Raw genomic sequence first — 25,000 nt, 5'->3', positions numbered from 1 at the left:
GGGAAACATGTAACTATCTTCTGTAGCCTCTGAAGGGCAGTACTAAATGAAAAAATATGATATTTAGGCAAAATAAGAAAAATGTACACATCTCCATTCTGTTTAAAAGTTTTCACCCCCCGGCTCTTAATGCATGTTTTTTCCTTCTGGAGCATCAGTGAGCGTTTGAACCTTCTGTAATAGTTGCATACGAGTCCCTCAGTCGTCCTCAGTGTGAAAAGATGGATCTCAGAATCATACAGTCATTGTTGGAAAGGGTTCAAATACACAAAAATGCTGGAAAACCAAAGAATTTGTGGGACCTGAAGGATTTTTCTGAAGAACAGCAGGCAGTTTAACTGTTCAGGACAAACGAGGGACTCAGGAACAACTATCAGTAAACAAAAAAACACAGCTGTGGATCATTCAGGTAACAACACAGTATTAAGAATCAAGGGGATGTAAACTTTTGAACGGGGTCATTTTTATAAATTCAGCTATTATTTTCTCTTGTGGACTTTATGTAAACATCTTTTATGTGAAATATCTTATTCAGGTCAGCACTAAATAAACAATAAACAATAACATGCATTTTGTATGATCCTCTTATTTTGGTAAAATAATTAACATTTTGCAGATTCTGAAAGGGGGATGTAAACTTTTGACCTCAACTGTATATACACTGCTCAGCTATAACATTAAATCCACCTGATTAATATTGTGTAGATCCTCCTTGTGTCAGTAAAACAGCTCTGACTCTGACGCATGGACTCCACAAGACCTGAACCACATCTGAAGGTGTGTGTGGTTTCTGGCACTAAAACATTAGCAGCAGATCCTTTAAGTCCTGTAAGTTGTGAGGTGGAGCCTCCATGGATCGGACTTGTTTGTCCAGCACGTCCCACAGTCGCTCGATCAGATTGAGATCTGGGGAATTTGGAGGCCAAGTCAACACCTTGAACTCTTTGTCATGTTCCTCAAACCTCCTGAACAGTTTCTGCAGTGTGTCAGGGAGCATCATCCTGCTGAAAGAGTTCACTGCCGTTAGGGAACACTGTTACCATGAAGGTGTGTAACCTGGTCTGCAGGAATGTTTAGGTAGGTGGTACGTGTCAAAGTAACATCCACATGAAGGCCAGGACCCGAGGTTTCCCAGCAGAACATTGCCCAGACCATCACACTGCCTCCACCAGCTCGCCTTCTTCCCATAGTGCATCCTGGTGCCATCTCTTCCCCAGGTAAGCGACACACACACACACACACCCGGCCTTCCACATGATGTAAAAGAAAACGTGATTCATCAGACCAGGCCACCTTCTTCCATTGCTCCATGGTCCAGTTCTGATGCTCACGTGTCCATTGTAGGAGCTTTGGGTGGTGGACAGGGTCAGCATGGGCTCTCTGACCGCTCTGCAGCTACGCAGCTCCATACGCAGCAAGCTGCACTGCACTGTGTGTTCTGACTCCTTTCTATCAGAGCAGCTTTAACGTTTCAGCAGTTTGTGCTACAGTAGCTCTTCTGTGAGATCGGACCAGACGGACCTTCACTCCCCACGTGCATCAGTGAGTCTTGGGAGCCCATGACCCTGTCGCTGGTTCACCGGTTGTTCTTCCTTGGACCACTTTTGGTAGGTTCTAACCACTGCACACCAGGAAGACCTCACAAGACCTGCTGCTCTGGAGAAGCTCTGACCCAGTCGTCTAGACATCACAGTTTAGCTTTTGTCAAAGTCACTCAGATCTTTACGCTTGCCCATTTTTCCTGCTTCCAACACATCAACTTCCAGAACTGACTGTTCACCTGCTGCCTGATAAATCCCTCACCTTTACAGGTGCTATTGTAACGAGATAATCAGGTATTCACTTCACCTGTCAGTGGTTTAACGTTACGCCTGATTGATGTAATATATACTGTGTGTGTGTGTGTTTCAGGACTTTAAAGGTCCCCTGACGGCGGATTATGTGTTTGATTGGGAGCGAGTGTTACAGGCTCAGGGCGACACCGGTGTCTTTCTGCAGTACACACACGCTCGCCTGCGCAGGTACACACACACACACACACACACACACACACACTTCATTGTGTCCTCTGCTGCATATCACACATTTGGAGAGAGTTAGTGTGTGTGTGTGTGTGTGTGTGTGTGTGTGTGTGTTAACTGTGTGCAGTTTGTTGAGGACGCATGGAGACGAGACTCACACACACTTCGATGCGTCTCATCTTCAGGACCGCAGGAGCATTTCCATCCTGCAGCACTTACTGAGGTAGGGTTCTAGATCGGTTCTAACTGATCACAGTGTAACAGTTCTACATTCTAGAACCCTGCAGATGAAAGTGAACATCTCTACATCTCCATCTCTAGTGTACTCTGTGTTAGTGCACTACATAGTGCTCGTGATGCTCCAGCGTAGGGAATAAGGGAGCAGAGAGAGAGATTTGGGACACAGCCCAGGAGTGTGTGCAGGTGTTCTAACCCTCACCTGCTTCTCTGTTCTCAGGTACGATGAGGTTCTGCTTCAGTCTGCGCTCGAGCTACAGCCGCGCTACCTCGTCAACTTCCTGCTCACGCTGTGGTACGACCCCAGCACGTCAAACCCCACACACACGCCTACACCACACACACGCCTGCACCACACACACGCCTGCACCACACACACACCTGTCACATACCAAACCCCACACACACACCTACACCACACACACGCCTGTCACACGCCAAACCCCACACACACACCTACACCACACACACGCCTACACCACACACACACCTGTCACACGCCAAACCCCACACACACACCTGTCACACGCCAAACCCCACACACACACCTACACCACGTCACCTACATCACACGCCAAACCCCACATTACATGCCTACGTCACATGCCTACACATCACGTACGTCACACGCCTACACCACGTCACCTACGTCACACACACATGTAACATGACTACATGTCATACACTTACACCAGTTTAAAGCAGGTCATGATTTCTGTAAATCTGTTATAACTCTGTGTGTGTGTGTGTGTGTTCAGTCACTTGGCGTCCTCAGCACACAGAGATCTACCGGTGAAAGGAAGCGCTACAGACGTGGCTCAGGTAATTACAGCTAAAATCTCTCTCTCTCTCACACACACACACACACACACACACACACACACACACACATACACTCACATTCTGACCTTCAGATTTGCTGTTAGATTAGACTTAGACAATAATTTGTTAAATCATCTCTCTCTCTCTCTCTCTGTGGTCCCGCCCATTTCTCTGATTGACAGGCCAGGCTCCACCTCTTCGCAGGCACATGCTCAGTCCTGGCCAATGGGATGAAGATTCTTGGCGTGACTCCGGTGGAGAAAATGTGAAACTGAATGTGTAAAAAATTTCACAGTGTGCAAATAAAACGCTAAAAATAAAAAAGCCAGGGAAGAAGCGACTGATTTCTTACACACACTACGATTTATTTCACGATTAATTACTGAAATTATTGCAAAAAAATTCCATAACAAATTTTTAAATATGGTGAAATAACAACTGATTAAGCAACACTTCTAACAGTCCGTGTGTGTGTGTGTGTGTGTTTAAGTAATTGAAGTGTGTATAGCATTCACATCTCTGTGGTAAATATGTAAATTAGATAATCCTTACATGGTAATATGTAAATTAGTTTCACCCTATATGGCTGTGGCTGATTTTTTACATCAACCTTTCTTATAAAATCACATCTGAAAGCTGAGTGCAGAAAATCCAGCCCATCTCTGATATCCCACAATGCACTGCAGCAGGTCAGTGTCCAACACTGTAGTCTAGGGGAAAGGGAACAGCCCTAGTGCACTTCCCAGGCTGTAGAGAACAGGGGATGAAAAAAAAAAAGACAGAAACAGAAACATTGATTGAACCCCATTAAGGAAATAATGAATACAATTTCACAGGTCCTGGTTTACTCCAGGCTCCTGTTGGCCCCGCCCCTTTTTTCTGTCCACGCTAGGCTCCGCCTCTACCATGAAATGGAGACATGACAGAATTAACTAGTGTTTTAAAGAGAGACGTGTCGAGCGTCTCTTCTTCACGTCTCCATCCTCAGACGTGGATTAGCTTCTCTTTGCTAGCCTTGATATCATCGCTAGCTTTGGTTAGCGTGCTGGTGTCCTGTTTGGGTAAACCGTACAGGTAAATGGCGACGCAGACGAGCAGCGCGCCGGTGGAGAACGTCATCGCTGGAGGAGGAAAAAAACACACACACTTTATTAACGTCACTTTATAAACGTCTCAACATGTACTGTAACACGTCATAACGTTCTTTACTGCTGGTTAATTACTTTAATAAATTTAATTTTAATTCTTGCTCTCTCTCTCTGTACACTGCATACACCCTCTCAGCCAATCAGAAGGCGGGGGCGTGGACACTCACTGATCTGCAGGCCGAACAGTGTGACGGAGGCGATGGTGGAGAGGACGATGGCCGCCGCCGCAGAGAAGCCCTTCATTATGTTATCTGTGTATTTCACCACCACAGACGTGTAGAGACCACCGACACTGGCTAATACTACACACACACACACACATACACACACACACACACGTCTATCAGCTCAAACAGTATGAACTGATCTGTTTATTGTAACTGTGATTCTGAGATATTTTTATTTTTAAAAGGTAGGAAAGTCAGATTTTGAAAAAGTGAGAAACACATCAGCAGTTTACGCATCAACAATTTTCTCTGTTTTAAAACATTTAGTTTGAAATGTTAAAGTTCAGAGCATTTATTACGCCGGGTTTCTACTGATGTACTGCTTTTTTTTACACTCTCAGAGAAGAAGGGTACTGAACGGTACTTTTCCTTGTTGCAGAGGTGGAACCTGCGGAAATCGTGAACTTTAAAATGATTTACGGCACATAAATGACTGTCATTAGTTTTTAGAGTAAAGCTTTAATGATTTAATACTTATACCTTTCCAGGTGTACTAAAGGTAATAAAAGTTGATGCTTGAGGTTACGACTGGAGTGACAAGGAAAAGTACTTTTTCTGAGACTGTAATTAATAAATAAACAGATTAAAAAGACAAGCTGCTGACTATGATGCTCATTTATTTAAAAAAAAATCATGCAGTGTTAATGGAGGAACATCTCAGCACAGGAAGTGAACTTAACATTGTAGTACGAGTGTGTGTGTGTGTGTGTGTGTGTGTGTGTGTGTGTGAGAGACTCACAGACGACGACGCAGACCCACGGCGTGTAGCCGAAGAAGAAGCCTTTCTCTATCACCTTCGCTCCTTCCGTCATGTACACACCCAGCAGTGTGATGGCGATCCCCGACAGGTACATCTGAATATTCCTCACCCACAGAGACGTCTCCGAGCTCTTCAACACCTTCTCAAAGTACACACCTGAAACACACACACACACACACACACACACACACAGCAGGGGCACTGTCACGGCTGTAATAAAGCGAGCAGGTGTTACTATAAATGAATTAAACATACAGAGAATTAAATCAAACCTGCAAATCCAGAACAGAGAACTGCGATGGCGATGGCCACAAAGCCGACGATGGGGTTCTGATCCACCTGAGAACATTTACATCACATCACGGAGATGTTCACCTTGCTCTACAGGGTTCTAGAATGACTTTAGAAGTCTTCATCGTTATGGCGTAAAGTTCGAGATGTTTTCATCTGAATTCACACCATAACCTGCTGATTCCAGAGCAGAATCTCTGAAGTGTGTTGTGATTGTGCAGATCGTGTGTGTGTGTGTGTGTGTGTGAATTCTCACCTGGACCTTAGTGAGCTCAGCAGGCTTCCACTGGACCAGGATGACCCCCAGACACAGCATGAAGACGGAGAACCACTGCATGCGGCTGAGAGAACGGTTCAGCATCAGCACAGTGCACAGAGCCGTACACGGGATCTTCAGCTGATACGTCACCTACACACAGTGAGGGAACGGGAACCTTCAATCAACGTTAAAGGAACGTAAAAAGAACCGCAAATGAATGTAGATGGAACAGTCAAGGAACAGTTCAGGTTTATAGACGTTATATTGTGTGTGTGAGAGATGATTTGACAGACAGACGGGGTGTGAAACTGACAGACAGACAGACAGATAGACAGACAGACAGGTGGGGTGTGTACCTGACAGACAGACAGACAGACAGACGGGGTGTGTACCTGACAGACAGACAGACAGACAGACAGACAGATGAGGTGTGAAACTGACTGACAGACAGACAGACAGACAGACAGATGAGGTGTGAAACTGACTGACAGACAGACAGACAGACAGACAGACAGACGGGGTGTGTACCTGACAGACAGACAGACAGACAGACAGACAGATGAGGTGTGAAACTGACTGACAGACAGACAGACAGACAGACAGACAGGTGGGGTGTGTACCTGACAGACAGACAGACAGACAGACAGACAAACGGGGTGTGTACCTGACAGACAGACAGACAGACAGACAGACAGGTGGGGTGTGTACCTGACAGACAGAGAGACAGACAGACAGACGGGGTGTGAAACTGACAGACAGACAGACAGACAGACAGACAGACGGGGTGTGTACCTGACAGACAGACAGACAGACAGATGGGGTGTGTACCTGACAGACAGACAGACAGACAGACAGACAGACAGACGGGGTGTGTACCTGCAGACAGACAGACAGACAGACAGACAGACAGACAGACAGGTGGGGCGTGTACCTGACAGACAGACAGACAGACAGGGTGTGTACCTGACAGACAGACAGACAGACAGACAGACAGGTGGGGTGTGTACCTGACAGACAGACAGACAGACAGGTGGGGTGTGTACCTGACAGACAGACAGACAGACAGACAGGTGGGGTGTGTACCTGACAGACAGAGAGACAGACAGATAGACAGACAGACAGGTGGGGTGTGTACCTGACAGACAGACAGACAGACAGACAGGTGGGGTGTGTACCTGACAGACAGACAGACAGACAGATGGGGTGTGTACCTGACAGACAGACAGACAGACAGACAGATGGGGTGTGAAACTGACAGACAGACAGACAGACAGACGGGGTGTGTACCTGCAGACAGACAGACAGACAGACGGGGTGTGTACCTGACAGACAGACAGACAGACAGGGTGTGTACCTGACAGACAGACAGACAGACAGACAGGTGGGGTGTGTACCTGACAGACAGATAGACAGACAGGTGGGGTGTGTACCTGACAGACAGAGAGACAGACAGATAGACAGACAGACAGGTGGGGTGTGTACCTGACAGACAGACAGACAGACAGGTGGGGTGTGTACCTGACAGACAGACAGACAGACAGGTGGGGTGTGTACCTGACAGACAGACAGACAGACAGACAGGTGGGGTGTGTACCTGACAGACAGACAGACAGACAGGTGGGGTGTGTACCTGACAGACAGACAGACAGACAGACAGACGGGGTGTGTACCTGACAGACAGACAGACAGACAGACAGGTGGGGTGTGTACCTGACAGACAGATAGACAGACAGGTGGGGTGTGTACCTGACAGACAGAGAGACAGACAGATAGACAGACAGACAGGTGGGGTGTGTACCTGACAGACAGACAGACAGACAGGTGGGGTGTGTACCTGACAGACAGACAGACAGACAGGTGGGGTGTGTACCTGACAGACAGACAGACAGACAGACAGGTGGGGTGTGTACCTGACAGACAGACAGACAGACAGACAGGTGGGGTGTGTACCTGACAGACAGACAGACAGACAGACAGGTGGGGTGTGTACCTGATAGACAGACAGACAGACAGACAGGTGGGGCGTGTACCTGACAGACAGACAGACAGACAGGTGGGGTGTGTACCTGACAGACAGACAGACAGACAGACAGGTGGGGCGTGTACCTGACAGACAGACAGACAGACAGACAGACAGGTGGGGCGTGTACCTGACAGACAGACAGACAGACAGACAGGTGGGGCGTGTACCTGACAGACAGACAGACAGACAGACAGACAGGTGGGGTGTGTACCTGATAGACAGACAGACAGACAGACAGGTGGGGTGTGTACCTGATAGACAGACAGACAGACAGACAGGTGGGGTGTGTACCTGATAGACAGACAGACAGACAGATGGGGCGTGTACCTGACAGACAGACAGACAGGTGGGGTGTGTACCTGACAGACAGACAGACAGACAGACAGGTGGGGTGTGTACCTGACAGACAGACAGACAGACAGACAGGTGGGGTGTGTACCTGACAGACAGACAGACAGACAGACAGACAGACAGACAGGTGGGGTGTGTACCTGATAGACAGACAGACAGACAGACAGGTGGGGTGTGTACCTGATAGACAGACAGACAGACAGACAGACAGACAGGTGGGGTGTGTACCTGATAGACAGACAGACAGACAGACAGGTGGGGTGTGTACCTGACAGACAGACAGACAGGTGGGGTGTGTACCTGACAGACAGACAGACAGACAGACAGACAGGTGGGGCGTGTACCTGATAGACAGACAGACAGACAGACAGGTGGGGTGTGTACCTGACAGACAGACAGACAGACAGGTGGGGTGTGTACCTGCAGACAGACAGACAGACAGACGGGGTGTGTACCTGACAGACAGACAGACAGACAGGGTGTGTACCTGACAGACAGACAGACAGACAGACAGGTGGGGTGTGTACCTGACAGACAGATAGACAGACAGGTGGGGTGTGTACCTGACAGACAGAGAGACAGACAGATAGACAGACAGACAGGTGGGGTGTGTACCTGACAGACAGACAGACAGACAGGTGGGGTGTGTACCTGACAGACAGACAGACAGACAGGTGGGGTGTGTACCTGACAGACAGACAGACAGACAGACAGGTGGGGTGTGTACCTGACAGACAGACAGACAGACAGGTGGGGTGTGTACCTGACAGACAGACAGACAGACAGACAGGTGGGGTGTGTACCTGACAGACAGACAGACAGACAGACAGGTGGGGTGTGTACCTGATAGACAGACAGACAGACAGACAGGTGGGGCGTGTACCTGACAGACAGACAGACAGACAGGTGGGGTGTGTACCTGACAGACAGACAGACAGACAGACAGGTGGGGCGTGTACCTGACAGACAGACAGACAGACAGACAGACAGGTGGGGCGTGTACCTGACAGACAGACAGACAGACAGACAGGTGGGGCGTGTACCTGACAGACAGACAGACAGACAGACAGACAGGTGGGGTGTGTACCTGATAGACAGACAGACAGACAGACAGGTGGGGTGTGTACCTGATAGACAGACAGACAGACAGACAGGTGGGGTGTGTACCTGATAGACAGACAGACAGACAGACAGATGGGGCGTGTACCTGACAGACAGACAGACAGGTGGGGTGTGTACCTGACAGACAGACAGACAGACAGACAGGTGGGGTGTGTACCTGACAGACAGACAGACAGACAGACAGGTGGGGTGTGTACCTGATAGACAGACAGACAGACAGACAGACAGGTGGGGTGTGTACCTGATAGACAGACAGACAGACAGACAGGTGGGGTGTGTACCTGACAGACAGACAGACAGGTGGGGTGTGTACCTGACAGACAGACAGACAGACAGACAGACAGGTGGGGCGTGTACCTGATAGACAGACAGACAGACAGACAGGTGGGGTGTGTACCTGACAGACAGACAGACAGACAGACAGGTGGGGCGTGTACCTGATAGACAGACAGACAGACAGGTGGGGCGTGTACCTGATAGACAGACAGACAGACAGACAGGTGGGGTGTGTACCTGACAGACAGACAGACAGACAGACAGGTGGGGCGTGTACCTGATAGACAGACAGACAGACAGACAGACAGACAGGTGGGGCGTGTACCTGATAGACAGACAGACAGACAGACAGGTGGGGCGTGTACCTGACAGACAGACAGACAGGTGGGGCGTGTACCTGACAGACAGACAGACAGACAGACAGGTGGGGTGTGTACCTGATAGACAGACAGACAGACAGGTGGGGCGTGTACCTGATAGACAGACAGACAGACAGGTGGGGCGTGTACCTGACAGACAGACAGACAGGTGGGGCGTGTACCTGACAGACAGACAGACAGACAGACAGACAGACAGGTGGGGCGTGTACCTGACAGACAGACAGACAGGTGGGGCGTGTACCTGACAGACAGACAGACAGACAGACAGACAGGTGGGGTGTGTACCTGATAGACAGACAGACAGACAGGTGGGGCGTGTACCTGATAGACAGACAGACAGACAGGTGGGGCGTGTACCTGACAGACAGACAGACAGGTGGGGTGTGTACCTGATAGACAGACAGACAGACAGACAGGTGGGGTGTGTACCTGACAGACAGACAGACAGACAGACAGGTGGGGTGTGTACCTGACAGACAGATAGACAGACAGGTGGGGTGTGTACCTGACAGACAGACAGACAGACAGACAGGTGGGGTGTGTACCTGACAGACAGATAGACAGACAGGTGGGGTGTGTACCTGACAGACAGACAGAGAGACAGGTGGGGTGTGTACCTGACAGACAGACAGAGAGACAGGTGGGGTGTGTACCTGACAGACAGACAGAGAGACAGGTGGGGCGTGTACCTGATAGACAGACAGACAGACAGGTGGGGCGTGTACCTGACAGACAGACAGACAGGTGGGGTGTGTACCTGACAGACAGACAGACAGACAGACAGACAGGTGGGGTGTGTACCTGACAGACAGATAGACAGACAGGTGGGGTGTGTACCTGACAGCCAGACAGAGAGACAGGTGGGGTGTGTACCTGACAGACAGACAGAGAGACAGGTGGGGCGTGTACCTGATAGACAGACAGACAGACAGGTGGGGTGTGTACCTGACAGACAGACAGACAGGTGGGGCGTGTACCTGACAGACAGACAGACAGACAGACAGACAGGTGGGGTGTGTACCTGACAGACAGATAGACAGACAGGTGGGGTGTGTACCTGACAGACAGATAGACAGACAGGTGGGGTGTGTACCTGACAGACAGACAGAGAGACAGGTGGGGTGTGTACCTGACAGACAGACAGACAGACAGACAGACAGGTGGGGTGTGTACCTGATAGATAGACAGACAGACAGACAGGTGGGGTGTGTACCTGACAGACAGACAGACAGACAGACAGACAGACAGACAGGTGGGGTGTGTACCTGATAGACAGACAGACAGACAGACAGACGGGGTGTGTACCTGACAGACAGACAGACAGACAGACAGACAGACAGACAGGTGGGGTGTGTACCTGATAGACAGACAGACAGACAGACAGACAGACAGACAGGTGGGGTGTGTACCTGATAGACAGACAGACAGACAGACAGACGGGGTGTGTACCTGACAGACAGACAGACAGACAGACAGACAGACAGACAGACAGGTGGGGTGTGTACCTGACAGACAGACAGACAGACAGACAGACAGGTGGGGTGTGTACCTGATAGACAGACAGACAGACAGACAGACAGACAGACAGGTGGGGTGTGTACCTGATAGACAGACAGACAGACAGACAGACGGGGTGTGTACCTGACAGACAGACAGACAGACAGACAGACAGGTGGGGTGTGTACCTGACAGACAGACAGACAGACAGACAGACAGACAGACAGGTGGGGTGTGTACCTGACAGACAGACAGACAGACAGACAGGTGGGGCGTGTACCTGATAGACAGACAGACAGACAGGTGGGGCGTGTACCTGATAGACAGACAGACAGACAGACAGGTGGGGTGTGTACCTGACAGACAGACAGACAGACAGACAGACAGACAGACAGGTGGGGTGTGTACCTGACAGACAGACAGACAGACAGACAGACAGACAGGTGGGGTGTGTACCTGATAGACAGACAGACAGACAGGTGGGGCGTGTACCTGATAGACAGACAGACAGACAGGTGGGGCGTGTACCTGACAGACAGACAGACAGGTGGGGTGTGTACCTGATAGACAGACAGACAGACAGACAGGTGGGGTGTGTACCTGACAGACAGACAGACAGACAGACAGGTGGGGTGTGTACCTGACAGACAGATAGACAGACAGGTGGGGTGTGTACCTGACAGACAGACAGACAGACAGACAGGTGGGGTGTGTACCTGACAGACAGATAGACAGACAGGTGGGGTGTGTACCTGACAGACAGACAGAGAGACAGGTGGGGTGTGTACCTGACAGACAGACAGAGAGACAGGTGGGGCGTGTACCTGATAGACAGACAGACAGACAGGTGGGGCGTGTACCTGACAGACAGACAGACAGGTGGGGTGTGTACCTGACAGACAGACAGACAGACAGACAGACAGGTGGGGTGTGTACCTGACAGACAGATAGACAGACAGGTGGGGTGTGTACCTGACAGACAGACAGAGAGACAGGTGGGGTGTGTACCTGACAGACAGACAGAGAGACAGGTGGGGCGTGTACCTGATAGACAGACAGACAGACAGGTGGGGTGTGTACCTGACAGACAGACAGACAGGTGGGGCGTGTACCTGACAGACAGACAGACAGACAGACAGACAGGTGGGGTGTGTACCTGACAGACAGATAGACAGACAGGTGGGGTGTGTACCTGACAGACAGATAGACAGACAGGTGGGGTGTGTACCTGACAGACAGACAGAGAGACAGGTGGGGTGTGTACCTGACAGACAGACAGACAGACAGGTGGGGTGTGTACCTGATAGATAGACAGACAGACAGACAGGTGGGGTGTGTACCTGACAGACAGACAGACAGACAGACAGACAGACAGACAGGTGGGGTGTGTACCTGATAGACAGACAGACAGACAGACAGGTGGGGTGTGTACCTGACAGACAGACAGACAGACAGACAGACAGACAGACAGGTGGGGTGTGTACCTGATAGACAGACAGACAGACAGACAGACAGACAGACAGGTGGGGTGTGTACCTGATAGACAGACAGACAGACGGGGTGTGTACCTGACAGACAGACAGACAGACAGACAGACAGACAGACAGGTGGGGTGTGTACCTGACAGACAGACAGACAGACAGACAGACAGGTGGGGTGTGTACCTGATAGACAGACAGACAGACAGACAGACAGACAGACAGGTGGGGTGTGTACCTGATAGACAGACAGACAGACAGACAGACGGGGTGTGTACCTGACAGACAGACAGACAGACAGACAGACAGGTGGGGTGTGTACCTGACAGACAGACAGACAGACAGACAGACAGACAGACAGGTGGGGTGTGTACCTGACAGACAGACAGACAGGTGGGGTGTGTACCTGACAGACAGACAGACAGACAGACAGACAGGTGGGGCGTGTACCTGATAGACAGACAGACAGACAGACAGGTGGGGTGTGTACCTGACAGACAGACAGACAGACAGGTGGGGTGTGTACCTGCAGACAGACAGACAGACAGACGGGGTGTGTACCTGACAGACAGACAGACAGACAGGGTGTGTACCTGACAGACAGACAGACAGACAGACAGGTGGGGTGTGTACCTGACAGACAGATAGACAGACAGGTGGGGTGTGTACCTGACAGACAGAGAGACAGACAGATAGACAGACAGACAGGTGGGGTGTGTACCTGACAGACAGACAGACAGACAGGTGGGGTGTGTACCTGACAGACAGACAGACAGACAGGTGGGGTGTGTACCTGACAGACAGACAGACAGACAGACAGGTGGGGTGTGTACCTGACAGACAGACAGACAGACAGGTGGGGTGTGTACCTGACAGACAGACAGACAGACAGACAGGTGGGGTGTGTACCTGACAGACAGACAGACAGACAGACAGGTGGGGTGTGTACCTGATAGACAGACAGACAGACAGACAGGTGGGGCGTGTACCTGACAGACAGACAGACAGACAGGTGGGGTGTGTACCTGACAGACAGACAGACAGACAGACAGGTGGGGCGTGTACCTGACAGACAGACAGACAGACAGACAGACAGGTGGGGCGTGTACCTGACAGACAGACAGACAGACAGACAGGTGGGGCGTGTACCTGACAGACAGACAGACAGACAGACAGACAGGTGGGGTGTGTACCTGATAGACAGACAGACAGACAGACAGGTGGGGTGTGTACCTGATAGACAGACAGACAGACAGACAGGTGGGGTGTGTACCTGATAGACAGACAGACAGACAGACAGATGGGGCGTGTACCTGACAGACAGACAGACAGGTGGGGTGTGTACCTGACAGACAGACAGACAGACAGACAGGTGGGGTGTGTACCTGACAGACAGACAGACAGACAGACAGGTGGGGTGTGTACCTGATAGACAGACAGACAGACAGACAGACAGGTGGGGTGTGTACCTGATAGACAGACAGACAGACAGACAGGTGGGGTGTGTACCTGACAGACAGACAGACAGGTGGGGTGTGTACCTGACAGACAGACAGACAGACAGACAGACAGGTGGGGCGTGTACCTGATAGACAGACAGACAGACAGACAGGTGGGGTGTGTACCTGACAGACAGACAGACAGACAGACAGGTGGGGCGTGTACCTGATAGACAGACAGACAGACAGGTGGGGCGTGTACCTGATAGACAGACAGACAGACAGACAGGTGGGGTGTGTACCTGACAGACAGACAGACAGACAGACAGGTGGGGCGTGTACCTGATAGACAGACAGACAGACAGACAGACAGACAGGTGGGGCGTGTACCTGATAGACAGACAGACAGACAGACAGGTGGGGCGTGTACCTGACAGACAGACAGACAGGTGGGGCGTGTACCTGACAGACAGACAGACAGACAGACAGGTGGGGTGTGTACCTGATAGACAGACAGACAGACAGGTGGGGCGTGTACCTGATAGACAGACAGACAGACAGGTGGGGCGTGTACCTGACAGACAGACAGACAGGTGGGGCGTGTACCTGACAGACAGACAGACAGACAGACAGACAGACAGGTGGGGCGTGTACCTGACAGACAGACAGACAGGTGGGGCGTGTACCTGACAGACAGACAGACAGACAGACAGACAGGTGGGGTGTGTACCTGATAGACAGACAGACAGACAGGTGGGGCGTGTACCTGATAGACAGACAGACAGACAGGTGGGGCGTGTACCTGACAGACAGACAGACAGGTGGGGTGTGTACCTGATAGACAGACAGACAGACAGACAGGTGGGGTGTGTACCTGACAGACAGACAGACAGACAGACAGGTGGGGTGTGTACCTGACAGACAGATAGACAGACAGGTGGGGTGTGTACCTGACAGACAGACAGACAGACAGACAGGTGGGGTGTGTACCTGACAGACAGATAGACAGACAGGTGGGGTGTGTACCTGACAGACAGACAGAGAGACAGGTGGGGTGTGTACCTGACAGACAGACAGAGAGACAGGTGGGGTGTGTACCTGACAGACAGACAGAGAGACAGGTGGGGCGTGTACCTGATAGACAGACAGACAGACAGGTGGGGCGTGTACCTGACAGACAGACAGACAGGTGGGGTGTGTACCTGACAGACAGACAGACAGACAGACAGACAGGTGGGGTGTGTACCTGACAGACAGATAGACAGACAGGTGGGGTGTGTACCTGACAGCCAGACAGAGAGACAGGTGGGGTGTGTACCTGACAGACAGACAGAGAGACAGGTGGGGCGTGTACCTGATAGACAGACAGACAGACAGGTGGGGTGTGTACCTGACAGACAGACAGACAGGTGGGGCGTGTACCTGACAGACAGACAGACAGACAGACAGACAGGTGGGGTGTGTACCTGACAGACAGATAGACAGACAGGTGGGGTGTGTACCTGACAGACAGATAGACAGACAGGTGGGGTGTGTACCTGACAGACAGACAGAGAGACAGGTGGGGTGTGTACCTGACAGACAGACAGACAGACAGACAGACAGGTGGGGTGTGTACCTGATAGATAGACAGACAGACAGACAGGTGGGGTGTGTACCTGACAGACAGACAGACAGACAGACAGACAGACAGACAGGTGGGGTGTGTACCTGATAGACAGACAGACAGACAGACAGACGGGGTGTGTACCTGACAGACAGACAGACAGACAGACAGACAGACAGACAGGTGGGGTGTGTACCTGATAGACAGACAGACAGACAGACAGACAGACAGACAGGTGGGGTGTGTACCTGATAGACAGACAGACAGACAGACAGACGGGGTGTGTACCTGACAGACAGACAGACAGACAGACAGACAGACAGACAGACAGGTGGGGTGTGTACCTGACAGACAGACAGACAGACAGACAGACAGGTGGGGTGTGTACCTGATAGACAGACAGACAGACAGACAGACAGACAGACAGGTGGGGTGTGTACCTGATAGACAGACAGACAGACAGACAGACGGGGTGTGTACCTGACAGACAGACAGACAGACAGACAGACAGGTGGGGTGTGTACCTGACAGACAGACAGACAGACAGACAGACAGACAGACAGGTGGGGTGTGTACCTGACAGACAGACAGACAGACAGACAGGTGGGGCGTGTACCTGATAGACAGACAGACAGACAGGTGGGGCGTGTACCTGATAGACAGACAGACAGACAGACAGGTGGGGTGTGTACCTGACAGACAGACAGACAGACAGACAGACAGACAGGTGGGGTGTGTACCTGACAGACAGACAGACAGACAGACAGACAGACAGGTGGGGTGTGTACCTGATAGACAGACAGACAGACAGGTGGGGCGTGTACCTGATAGACAGACAGACAGACAGGTGGGGCGTGTACCTGACAGACAGACAGACAGGTGGGGTGTGTACCTGATAGACAGACAGACAGACAGACAGGTGGGGTGTGTACCTGACAGACAGACAGACAGACAGACAGGTGGGGTGTGTACCTGACAGACAGATAGACAGACAGGTGGGGTGTGTACCTGACAGACAGACAAACAGACAGACAGGTGGGGTGTGTACCTGACAGACAGATAGACAGACAGGTGGGGTGTGTACCTGACAGACAGACAGAGAGACAGGTGGGGTGTGTACCTGACAGACAGACAGAGAGACAGGTGGGGCGTGTACCTGATAGACAGACAGACAGACAGGTGGGGCGTGTACCTGACAGACAGACAGACAGGTGGGGTGTGTACCTGACAGACAGACAGACAGACAGACAGACAGGTGGGGTGTGTACCTGACAGACAGATAGACAGACAGGTGGGGTGTGTACCTGACAGACAGACAGAGAGACAGGTGGGGTGTGTACCTGACAGACAGACAGAGAGACAGGTGGGGCGTGTACCTGATAGACAGACAGACAGACAGGTGGGGTGTGTACCTGACAGACAGACAGACAGGTGGGGCGTGTACCTGACAGACAGACAGACAGACAGACAGACAGGTGGGGTGTGTACCTGACAGACAGATAGACAGACAGGTGGGGTGTGTACCTGACAGACAGATAGACAGACAGGTGGGGTGTGTACCTGACAGACAGACAGAGAGACAGGTGGGGTGTGTACCTGACAGACAGACAGACAGACAGGTGGGGTGTGTACCTGATAGATAGACAGACAGACAGACAGGTGGGGTGTGTACCTGACAGACAGACAGACAGACAGACAGACAGACAGACAGGTGGGGTGTGTACCTGATAGACAGACAGACAGACAGACAGGTGGGGTGTGTACCTGACAGACAGACAGACAGACAGACAGACAGACAGACAGGTGGGGTGTGTACCTGATAGACAGACAGACAGACAGACAGACAGACAGACAGGTGGGGTGTGTACCTGATAGACAGACAGACAGACGGGGTGTGTACCTGACAGACAGACAGACAGACAGACAGACAGACAGACAGGTGGGGTGTGTACCTGACAGACAGACAGACAGACAGACAGACAGGTGGGGTGTGTACCTGATAGACAGACAGACAGACAGACAGACAGACAGACAGGTGGGGTGTGTACCTGATAGACAGACAGACAGACAGACAGACGGGGTGTGTACCTGACAGACAGACAGACAGACAGACAGACAGGTGGGGTGTGTACCTGACAGACAGACAGACAGACAGACAGACAGACAGACAGGTGGGTGTGTACCTGACAGACAGACAGACAGACAGACAGGTGGGGCGTGTACCTGATAGACAGACAGACAGACAGGTGGGGCGTGTACCTGATAGACAGACAGACAGACAGACAGGTGGGGTGTGTACCTGACAGACAGACAGACAGACAGACAGGTGGGGCGTGTACCTGATAGACAGACAGACAGACAGACAGACAGACAGGTGGGGCGTGTACCTGATAGACAGACAGACAGACAGACAGGTGGGGCGTGTACCTGACAGACAGACAGACAGGTGGGGCGTGTACCTGACAGACAGACAGACAGACAGACAGGTGGGGTGTGTACCTGATAGACAGACAGACAGACAGGTGGGGCGTGTACCTGACAGACAGACAGACAGACAGGTGGGGCGTGTACCTGACAGACAGACAGACAGGTGGGGCGTGTACCTGACAGACAGACAGACAGACAGACAGACAGACAGGTGGGGCGTGTACCTGACAGACAGACAGACAGGTGGGGCGTGTACCTGACAGACAGACAGACAGACAGACAGACAGGTGGGGTGTGTACCTGATAGACAGACAGACAGACAGGTGGGGCGTGTACCTGACAGACAGACAGACAGGTGGGGTGTGTACCTGATAGACAGACAGACAGACAGACAGGTGGGGTGTGTACCTGACAGACAGACAGACAGACAGACAGGTGGGGTGTGTACCTGACAGACAGATAGACAGACAGGTGGGGTGTGTACCTGACAGACAGACAGACAGACAGACAGGTGGGGTGTGTACCTGACAGACAGATAGACAGACAGGTGGGGTGTGTACCTGACAGACAGACAGAGAGACAGGTGGGGTGTGTACCTGACAGACAGACAGAGAGACAGGTGGGGCGTGTACCTGATAGACAGACAGACAGACAGGTGGGGCGTGTACCTGACAGACAGACAGACAGGTGGGGTGTGTACCTGACAGACAGACAGACAGACAGACAGACAGGTGGGGTGTGTACCTGACAGACAGATAGACAGACAGGTGGGGTGTGTACCTGACAGACAGACAGAGAGACAGGTGGGGTGTGTACCTGACAGACAGACAGAGAGACAGGTGGGGCGTGTACCTGATAGACAGACAGACAGACAGGTGGGGTGTGTACCTGACAGACAGACAGACAGGTGGGGCGTGTACCTGACAGACAGACAGACAGACAGACAGGTGGGGTGTGTACCTGACAGACAGATAGACAGACAGGTGGGGTGTGTACCTGACAGACAGATAGACAGACAGGTGGGGTGTGTACCTGATAGATAGACAGACAGACAGGTGGGGTGTGTACCTGACAGACAGATAGACAGACAGGTGGGGTGTGTACCTGACAGACAGATAGACAGACAGGTGGGGTGTGTACCTGACAGACAGACAGAGAGACAGGTGGGGTGTGTACCTGACAGACAGACAGACAGACAGGTGGGGTGTGTACCTGATAGATAGACAGACAGACAGACAGGTGGGGTGTGTACCTGACAGACAGACAGACAGACAGACAGACAGACAGGTGGGGTGTGTACCTGATAGACAGACAGACAGACAGACAGGTGGGGTGTGTACCTGACAGACAGACAGACAGACAGACAGACAGACAGACAGGTGGGGTGTGTACCTGATAGACAGACAGACAGACAGACAGACAGACAGACAGGTGGGGTGTGTACCTGATAGACAGACAGACAGACGGGGTGTGTACCTGACAGACAGACAGACAGACAGACAGACAGACAGACAGACAGGTGGGGTGTGTACCTGACAGACAGACAGACAGACAGACAGACAGACAGACAGGTGGGGTGTGTACCTGATAGACAGACAGACAGACAGACAGACAGACAGACAGGTGGGGTGTGTACCTGATAGACAGACAGACAGACAGACGGGGTGTGTACCTGACAGACAGACAGACAGACAGACAGACAGACAGACAGGTGGGGTGTGTACCTGACAGACAGACAGACAGACAGACAGACAGACAGACAGGTGGGGTGTGTACCTGATAGACAGACAGACAGACAGACAGGTGGGGTGTGTACCTGACAGACAGACAGACAGACAGACAGACAGACAGACAGACAGGTGGGGTGTGTACCTGATAGACAGACAGACAGACAGACAGGTGGGGTGTGTACCTGATAGACAGCTGCGTCCAGGTTACTGAGAGCGAGGAAGGCCATGTTGTTCTGCAGGGCGTAAACTACAGACGGCACGCTGAGCTTCAACACCTCTACGGGATTAAGCACCTGTTCTAAGATCACGCTATTACACCTCCTCAACCCACCTGACTCGCTGATACACACACACACACACACACACACACACAATAGAAACAGATATTATACATATCAATATGTATAATAACAGACAGTCACAGTGTGTTAGTGTGTGCGTGTGCGTGTACGTGTGTGTGTGTGCGTGTATACGTGTCTGTATGTGTGTATGTGTGTATGTGTGCGTGTGTGTGTGTGTGTGTGTGTGTGTGTGTGTGTGTACCGGGCAAGCATTCCTAAACTCAGGAGCAGTTTGATGATCTCAGCGAGACAGACAGCGGTGGTGGAGAAGTAGAGCTCCGAAGGCACCGTGCGAGTGTAACGCAACGCCACTGTGTACGCCGCGGCAACCAGCGTCATCACCGTCAGGCAGTACAGCTTAAACACCACGCTCACACTCTCTGTAACACACACACACACACAGTACAGCTTAAACACCACGCTCACACTCTCTGTAACACACACACACAGTACAGCTTAAACACCACGCTCACACTCTCTGTAACACACACACACACACAGTACAGCTTAAACACCACGCTCACACTCTCTGTAACACACACACACACACACACAGTACAGCTTAAACACCACGCTCACACTATCTGTAACACACACACACACACACAGTACAGCTTAAACACCACGCTCACACTCTCTGTAACACACACACACAGTACAGCTTAAACACCACGCTCACACTCTCTGTAACACACACACACACACACACAGTACAGCTTAAACACCACGCTCACACTCTCTGTAACACACACACACACACACAGTACAGCTTAAACACCACGCTCACACTCTCTGTAACACACACACAGTACAGCTTAAACACCACGCTCACACTCTCTGTAACACACACACAGTACAGCTTAAACACCACGCTCACACTATCTGTAACACACACACAGTACAGCTTAAACACCACGCTCACACTCTCTGTAACACACACACACACACAGTACAGCTTAAACACCACGCTCACACTCTCTGTAACACACACACACAGTACAGCTTAAACACCACGCTCACACTCTCTGTAACACACACACACACACACACAGTACAGCTTAAACACCACGCTCACACTCTCTGTAACACACACACACACACACAGTACAGCTTAAACACCACGCTCACACTCTCTGTAACACACACACAGTACAGCTTAAACACCACGCTCACACTCTCTGTAACACACACACACACACACAGTACAGCTTAAACACCACGCTCACACTCTCTGTAACACACACACAGTACAGCTTAAACACCACGCTCACACTCTCTGTGACACACACACACACAGTACAGCTTAAACACCACGCTCACACTCTCTGTAACACAAACACAGTACAGCTTAAACACCACGCTCACACTCTCTGTAACACACACACACACACAGTACAGCTTAAACACCACGCTCACACTCTCTGTAACACACACACACACACACAGTACAGCTTAAACACCACGCTCACACTCTCTGTAACACACACACACACACACAGTACAGCTTAAACACCACGCTCACACTCTCTGTAACACACACACACACACAGTACAGCTTAAACACCACGCTCACACTCTCTGTAACACACACACACACACACAGTACAGCTTAAACACCACGCTCACACTCTCTGTAACACACACACACACACACACACACACACAGTACAGCTTAAACACCACGCTCACACTCTCTGTAACACACACACACACACACACAGTACAGCTTAAACTCCACGCTCACACTCTCTGTAACACACACACACACACACACACACAGTACAGCTTAAACACCACGCTCACACTCTCTGTAACACACACACACACACACACACAGTACAGCTTAAACACCACGCTCACACTCTCTGTAACACACACACACACACACACACACACACAGTACAGCTTAAACACCACGCTCACACTCTCTGTAACACACACACACACACACACACACACACAGTACAGCTTAAACACCACGCTCACACTCTCTGTAACACACACACACACACACAGTACAGCTTAAACACCACGCTCACACTCTCTGTAACACACACACACACACACACACAGTACAGCTTAAACACCACGCTCACACTCTCTGTAACACACACACACACACACAGTACAGCTTAAACACCACGCTCACACTCTCTGTAACACACACACACACACACAGTACAGCTTAAACACCACGCTCACACTCTCTGTAACACACACACACACACACACACAGTACAGCTTAAACACCACGCTCACACTCTCTGTAACACACACACACACACACAGTACAGCTTAAACACCACGCTCACACTCTCTGTAACACACACACACACACACAGTACAGCTTAAACACCACGCTCACACTCTCTGTAACACACACACACACACACACACAGTACAGCTTAAACACCACGCTCACACTCTCTGTAACACACACACAGTACAGCTTAAACACCACGCTCACACTCTCTGTAACACACACACACACACACACACAGTACAGCTTAAACACCACGCTCACACTCTCTGTAACACACACACACACACACACAGTACAGCTTAAACACCACGCTCACACTCTCTGTAACACACACACACACACACAGTACAGCTTAAACACCACGCTCACACTCTCTGTAACACACACACACACACACACACAGTACAGCTTAAACACCACGCTCACACTCTCTGTAACACACACACACACACACACACACACACAGTACAGCTTAAACACCACGCTCACACTCTCTGTAACACACACACACACACACACACACAGTACAGCTTAAACACCACGCTCACACTCTCTGTAACACACACACACACACACAGTACAGCTTAAACACCACGCTCACACTCTCTGTAACACACACACACACACACACACACAGTACAGCTTAAACACCACGCTCACACTCTCTGTAACACACACACACACAGTACAGCTTAAACACCACGCTCACACTCTCTGTAACACACACACAGTACAGCTTAAACACCACGCTCACACTCTCTGTAACACACACACACACACACACACACACAGTACAGCTTAAACACCACGCTCACACTCTCTGTAACACACACACACACACACAGTACAGCTTAAACACCACGCTCACACTCTCTGTAACACACACACACATACACACACACACACACAGTACAGCTTAAACACCACGCTCACACTCTCTGTAACACACACACACACACACAGTACAGCTTAAACACCACGCTCACACTCTCTGTAACACACACACACACACACACACAGTACAGCTTAAACACCACGCTCACACTCTCTGTAACACACACACACACACACACACACACACAGTACAGCTTAAACACCACGCTCACACTCTCTGTAACACACACACACACACACACACACAGTACAGCTTAAACACCACGCTCACACTCTCTGTAACACATACAATAAATGATGATAAGGATACGTGAGAGAGACAACCAGCGATAAGATCAGAGGAGATAAGATATGAACCAAAACAAAACTCACAGGGCAAAGTAAACAATGACGTGACTACACGGAAGTGCGCACCAAGTGAAGCGAGCTGCTTATGTGCACTGAGCGTTTCGGTGTGCAGCGATTGGCGCTGGGGGAAATCCCTGACAGATCCCCCTACTCAAGGGTGCTTCTCCCCAAAAGCCTTCAAACATTCCTCCTAGCAGTCCGGCCCCTCTGGGTAAAATATCCGGGCAACCCCACAGTCCTGAGGCCTGCACTGTCCATCATGCTGACTTTTCCCAGAGGAGCCGGGAAGCAGACATGGGGCTGGGACAGGCTCGCCTGGGTCATGAGGTGGAAACAAGGCTTGGGAGGCAGAACCGTCAGCCTCTGGCGTAAGTGGGTCTTGAGCGGGCAGGAGCAGGACTTGGGAGGCCGCAACTTCAGCCTCTAGTCTGAGCAGGTCCTGCGGGGCCACGCTGTTGGCCTCAGGCAGGAGCATGGTGTGGGAGGCCGGGCGTTGGCCTCTGGCTGGAGTCGGCTGGAGAAGCCACCCAATCAGCCTCTAGAGGGAGCTCTGCAGGGGAGGCCACCCCGTCGCCTCTTTGTCTCCAGCCTTCCGCTCCTCATAGTATTTCATAAACGACTGAGTGAGTTCGACCGCCAGGCTGGCCCTTTCCAAAATATTTTCAAGCTTGGGGTTAAACTCAGGACACTCAAACACCTTTCTTAATAAGCAGACAAACTTTGGCTACGTTGCAAAGACCTCTAGTTCCTGTGGTGATCAGGAGCTCCGCCCACTGCCGGGCTCGGTCGGGGCAACAAGAACCTTAACCACTGCTTATCGACAGGCTGATGCAGCAGGTAGCATTCTCAGTAAACTGCAAAGCCACTGAAGGGTTCTGGGGGATGAATGAAAGTCCTTTGAGGAGAACGGATCGAGTTGAGCTCCGGGATGGTAATTCTGGATTGATGCCCCTCTCACGTTCCTGCTGCGTCCATGGTGACGAGAAGTATTCTGTCATGAACGGCGAGTTGAGGACGCAACTCGTTACACGTTTTATTAAAGAGGCAGGCAGACAGATCC

At 51.2% G+C, this 25,000-nt stretch overlaps 2 protein-coding genes across 2 annotated transcripts in view; one reads left to right on the top strand and one right to left on the bottom strand.

The window, feature by feature from the left end:
• Nucleotides 1-3,396, top strand: part of rars2 (arginyl-tRNA synthetase 2, mitochondrial) — a 13,778-nt gene extending 10,382 nt beyond the window's left edge. The window contains exons 16-20 of the mRNA XM_053231839.1: nucleotides 1,912-2,021; nucleotides 2,149-2,244; nucleotides 2,479-2,553; nucleotides 3,017-3,080; nucleotides 3,263-3,396. Of these exons, the coding sequence (XP_053087814.1) occupies nucleotides 1,912-2,021; nucleotides 2,149-2,244; nucleotides 2,479-2,553; nucleotides 3,017-3,080; nucleotides 3,263-3,349 (432 nt within the window). The 3' untranslated portion in view covers nucleotides 3,350-3,396. The remainder of the gene's footprint in view (nucleotides 1-1,911; nucleotides 2,022-2,148; nucleotides 2,245-2,478; nucleotides 2,554-3,016; nucleotides 3,081-3,262) is intronic.
• Nucleotides 3,397-3,421: 25 nt separating this feature from the next.
• The window catches only part of slc35a1 (solute carrier family 35 member A1), a 26,726-nt gene continuing 5,147 nt past the window's right edge, over nucleotides 3,422-25,000 (bottom strand). The window contains exons 2-8 of the mRNA XM_034302083.2: nucleotides 20,638-20,815; nucleotides 20,277-20,433; nucleotides 5,763-5,915; nucleotides 5,488-5,554; nucleotides 5,195-5,371; nucleotides 4,396-4,530; nucleotides 3,422-4,201 (exon numbers count right to left, since the gene is read on the bottom strand). Of these exons, the coding sequence (XP_034157974.1) occupies nucleotides 4,065-4,201; nucleotides 4,396-4,530; nucleotides 5,195-5,371; nucleotides 5,488-5,554; nucleotides 5,763-5,915; nucleotides 20,277-20,433; nucleotides 20,638-20,815 (1,004 nt within the window). The 3' untranslated portion in view covers nucleotides 3,422-4,064. The remainder of the gene's footprint in view (nucleotides 4,202-4,395; nucleotides 4,531-5,194; nucleotides 5,372-5,487; nucleotides 5,555-5,762; nucleotides 5,916-20,276; nucleotides 20,434-20,637; nucleotides 20,816-25,000) is intronic.

The sequence above is a fragment of the Pangasianodon hypophthalmus genome, chromosome 30 (genome assembly GCF_027358585.1).
Source record: "Pangasianodon hypophthalmus isolate fPanHyp1 chromosome 30, fPanHyp1.pri, whole genome shotgun sequence".
NCBI classification, from domain to species: domain Eukaryota; kingdom Metazoa; phylum Chordata; class Actinopteri; order Siluriformes; family Pangasiidae; genus Pangasianodon; species Pangasianodon hypophthalmus.
Note: the sequence above shows the minus strand (reverse complement) of the source record. Positions and strands in the feature narration are given on the sequence as shown.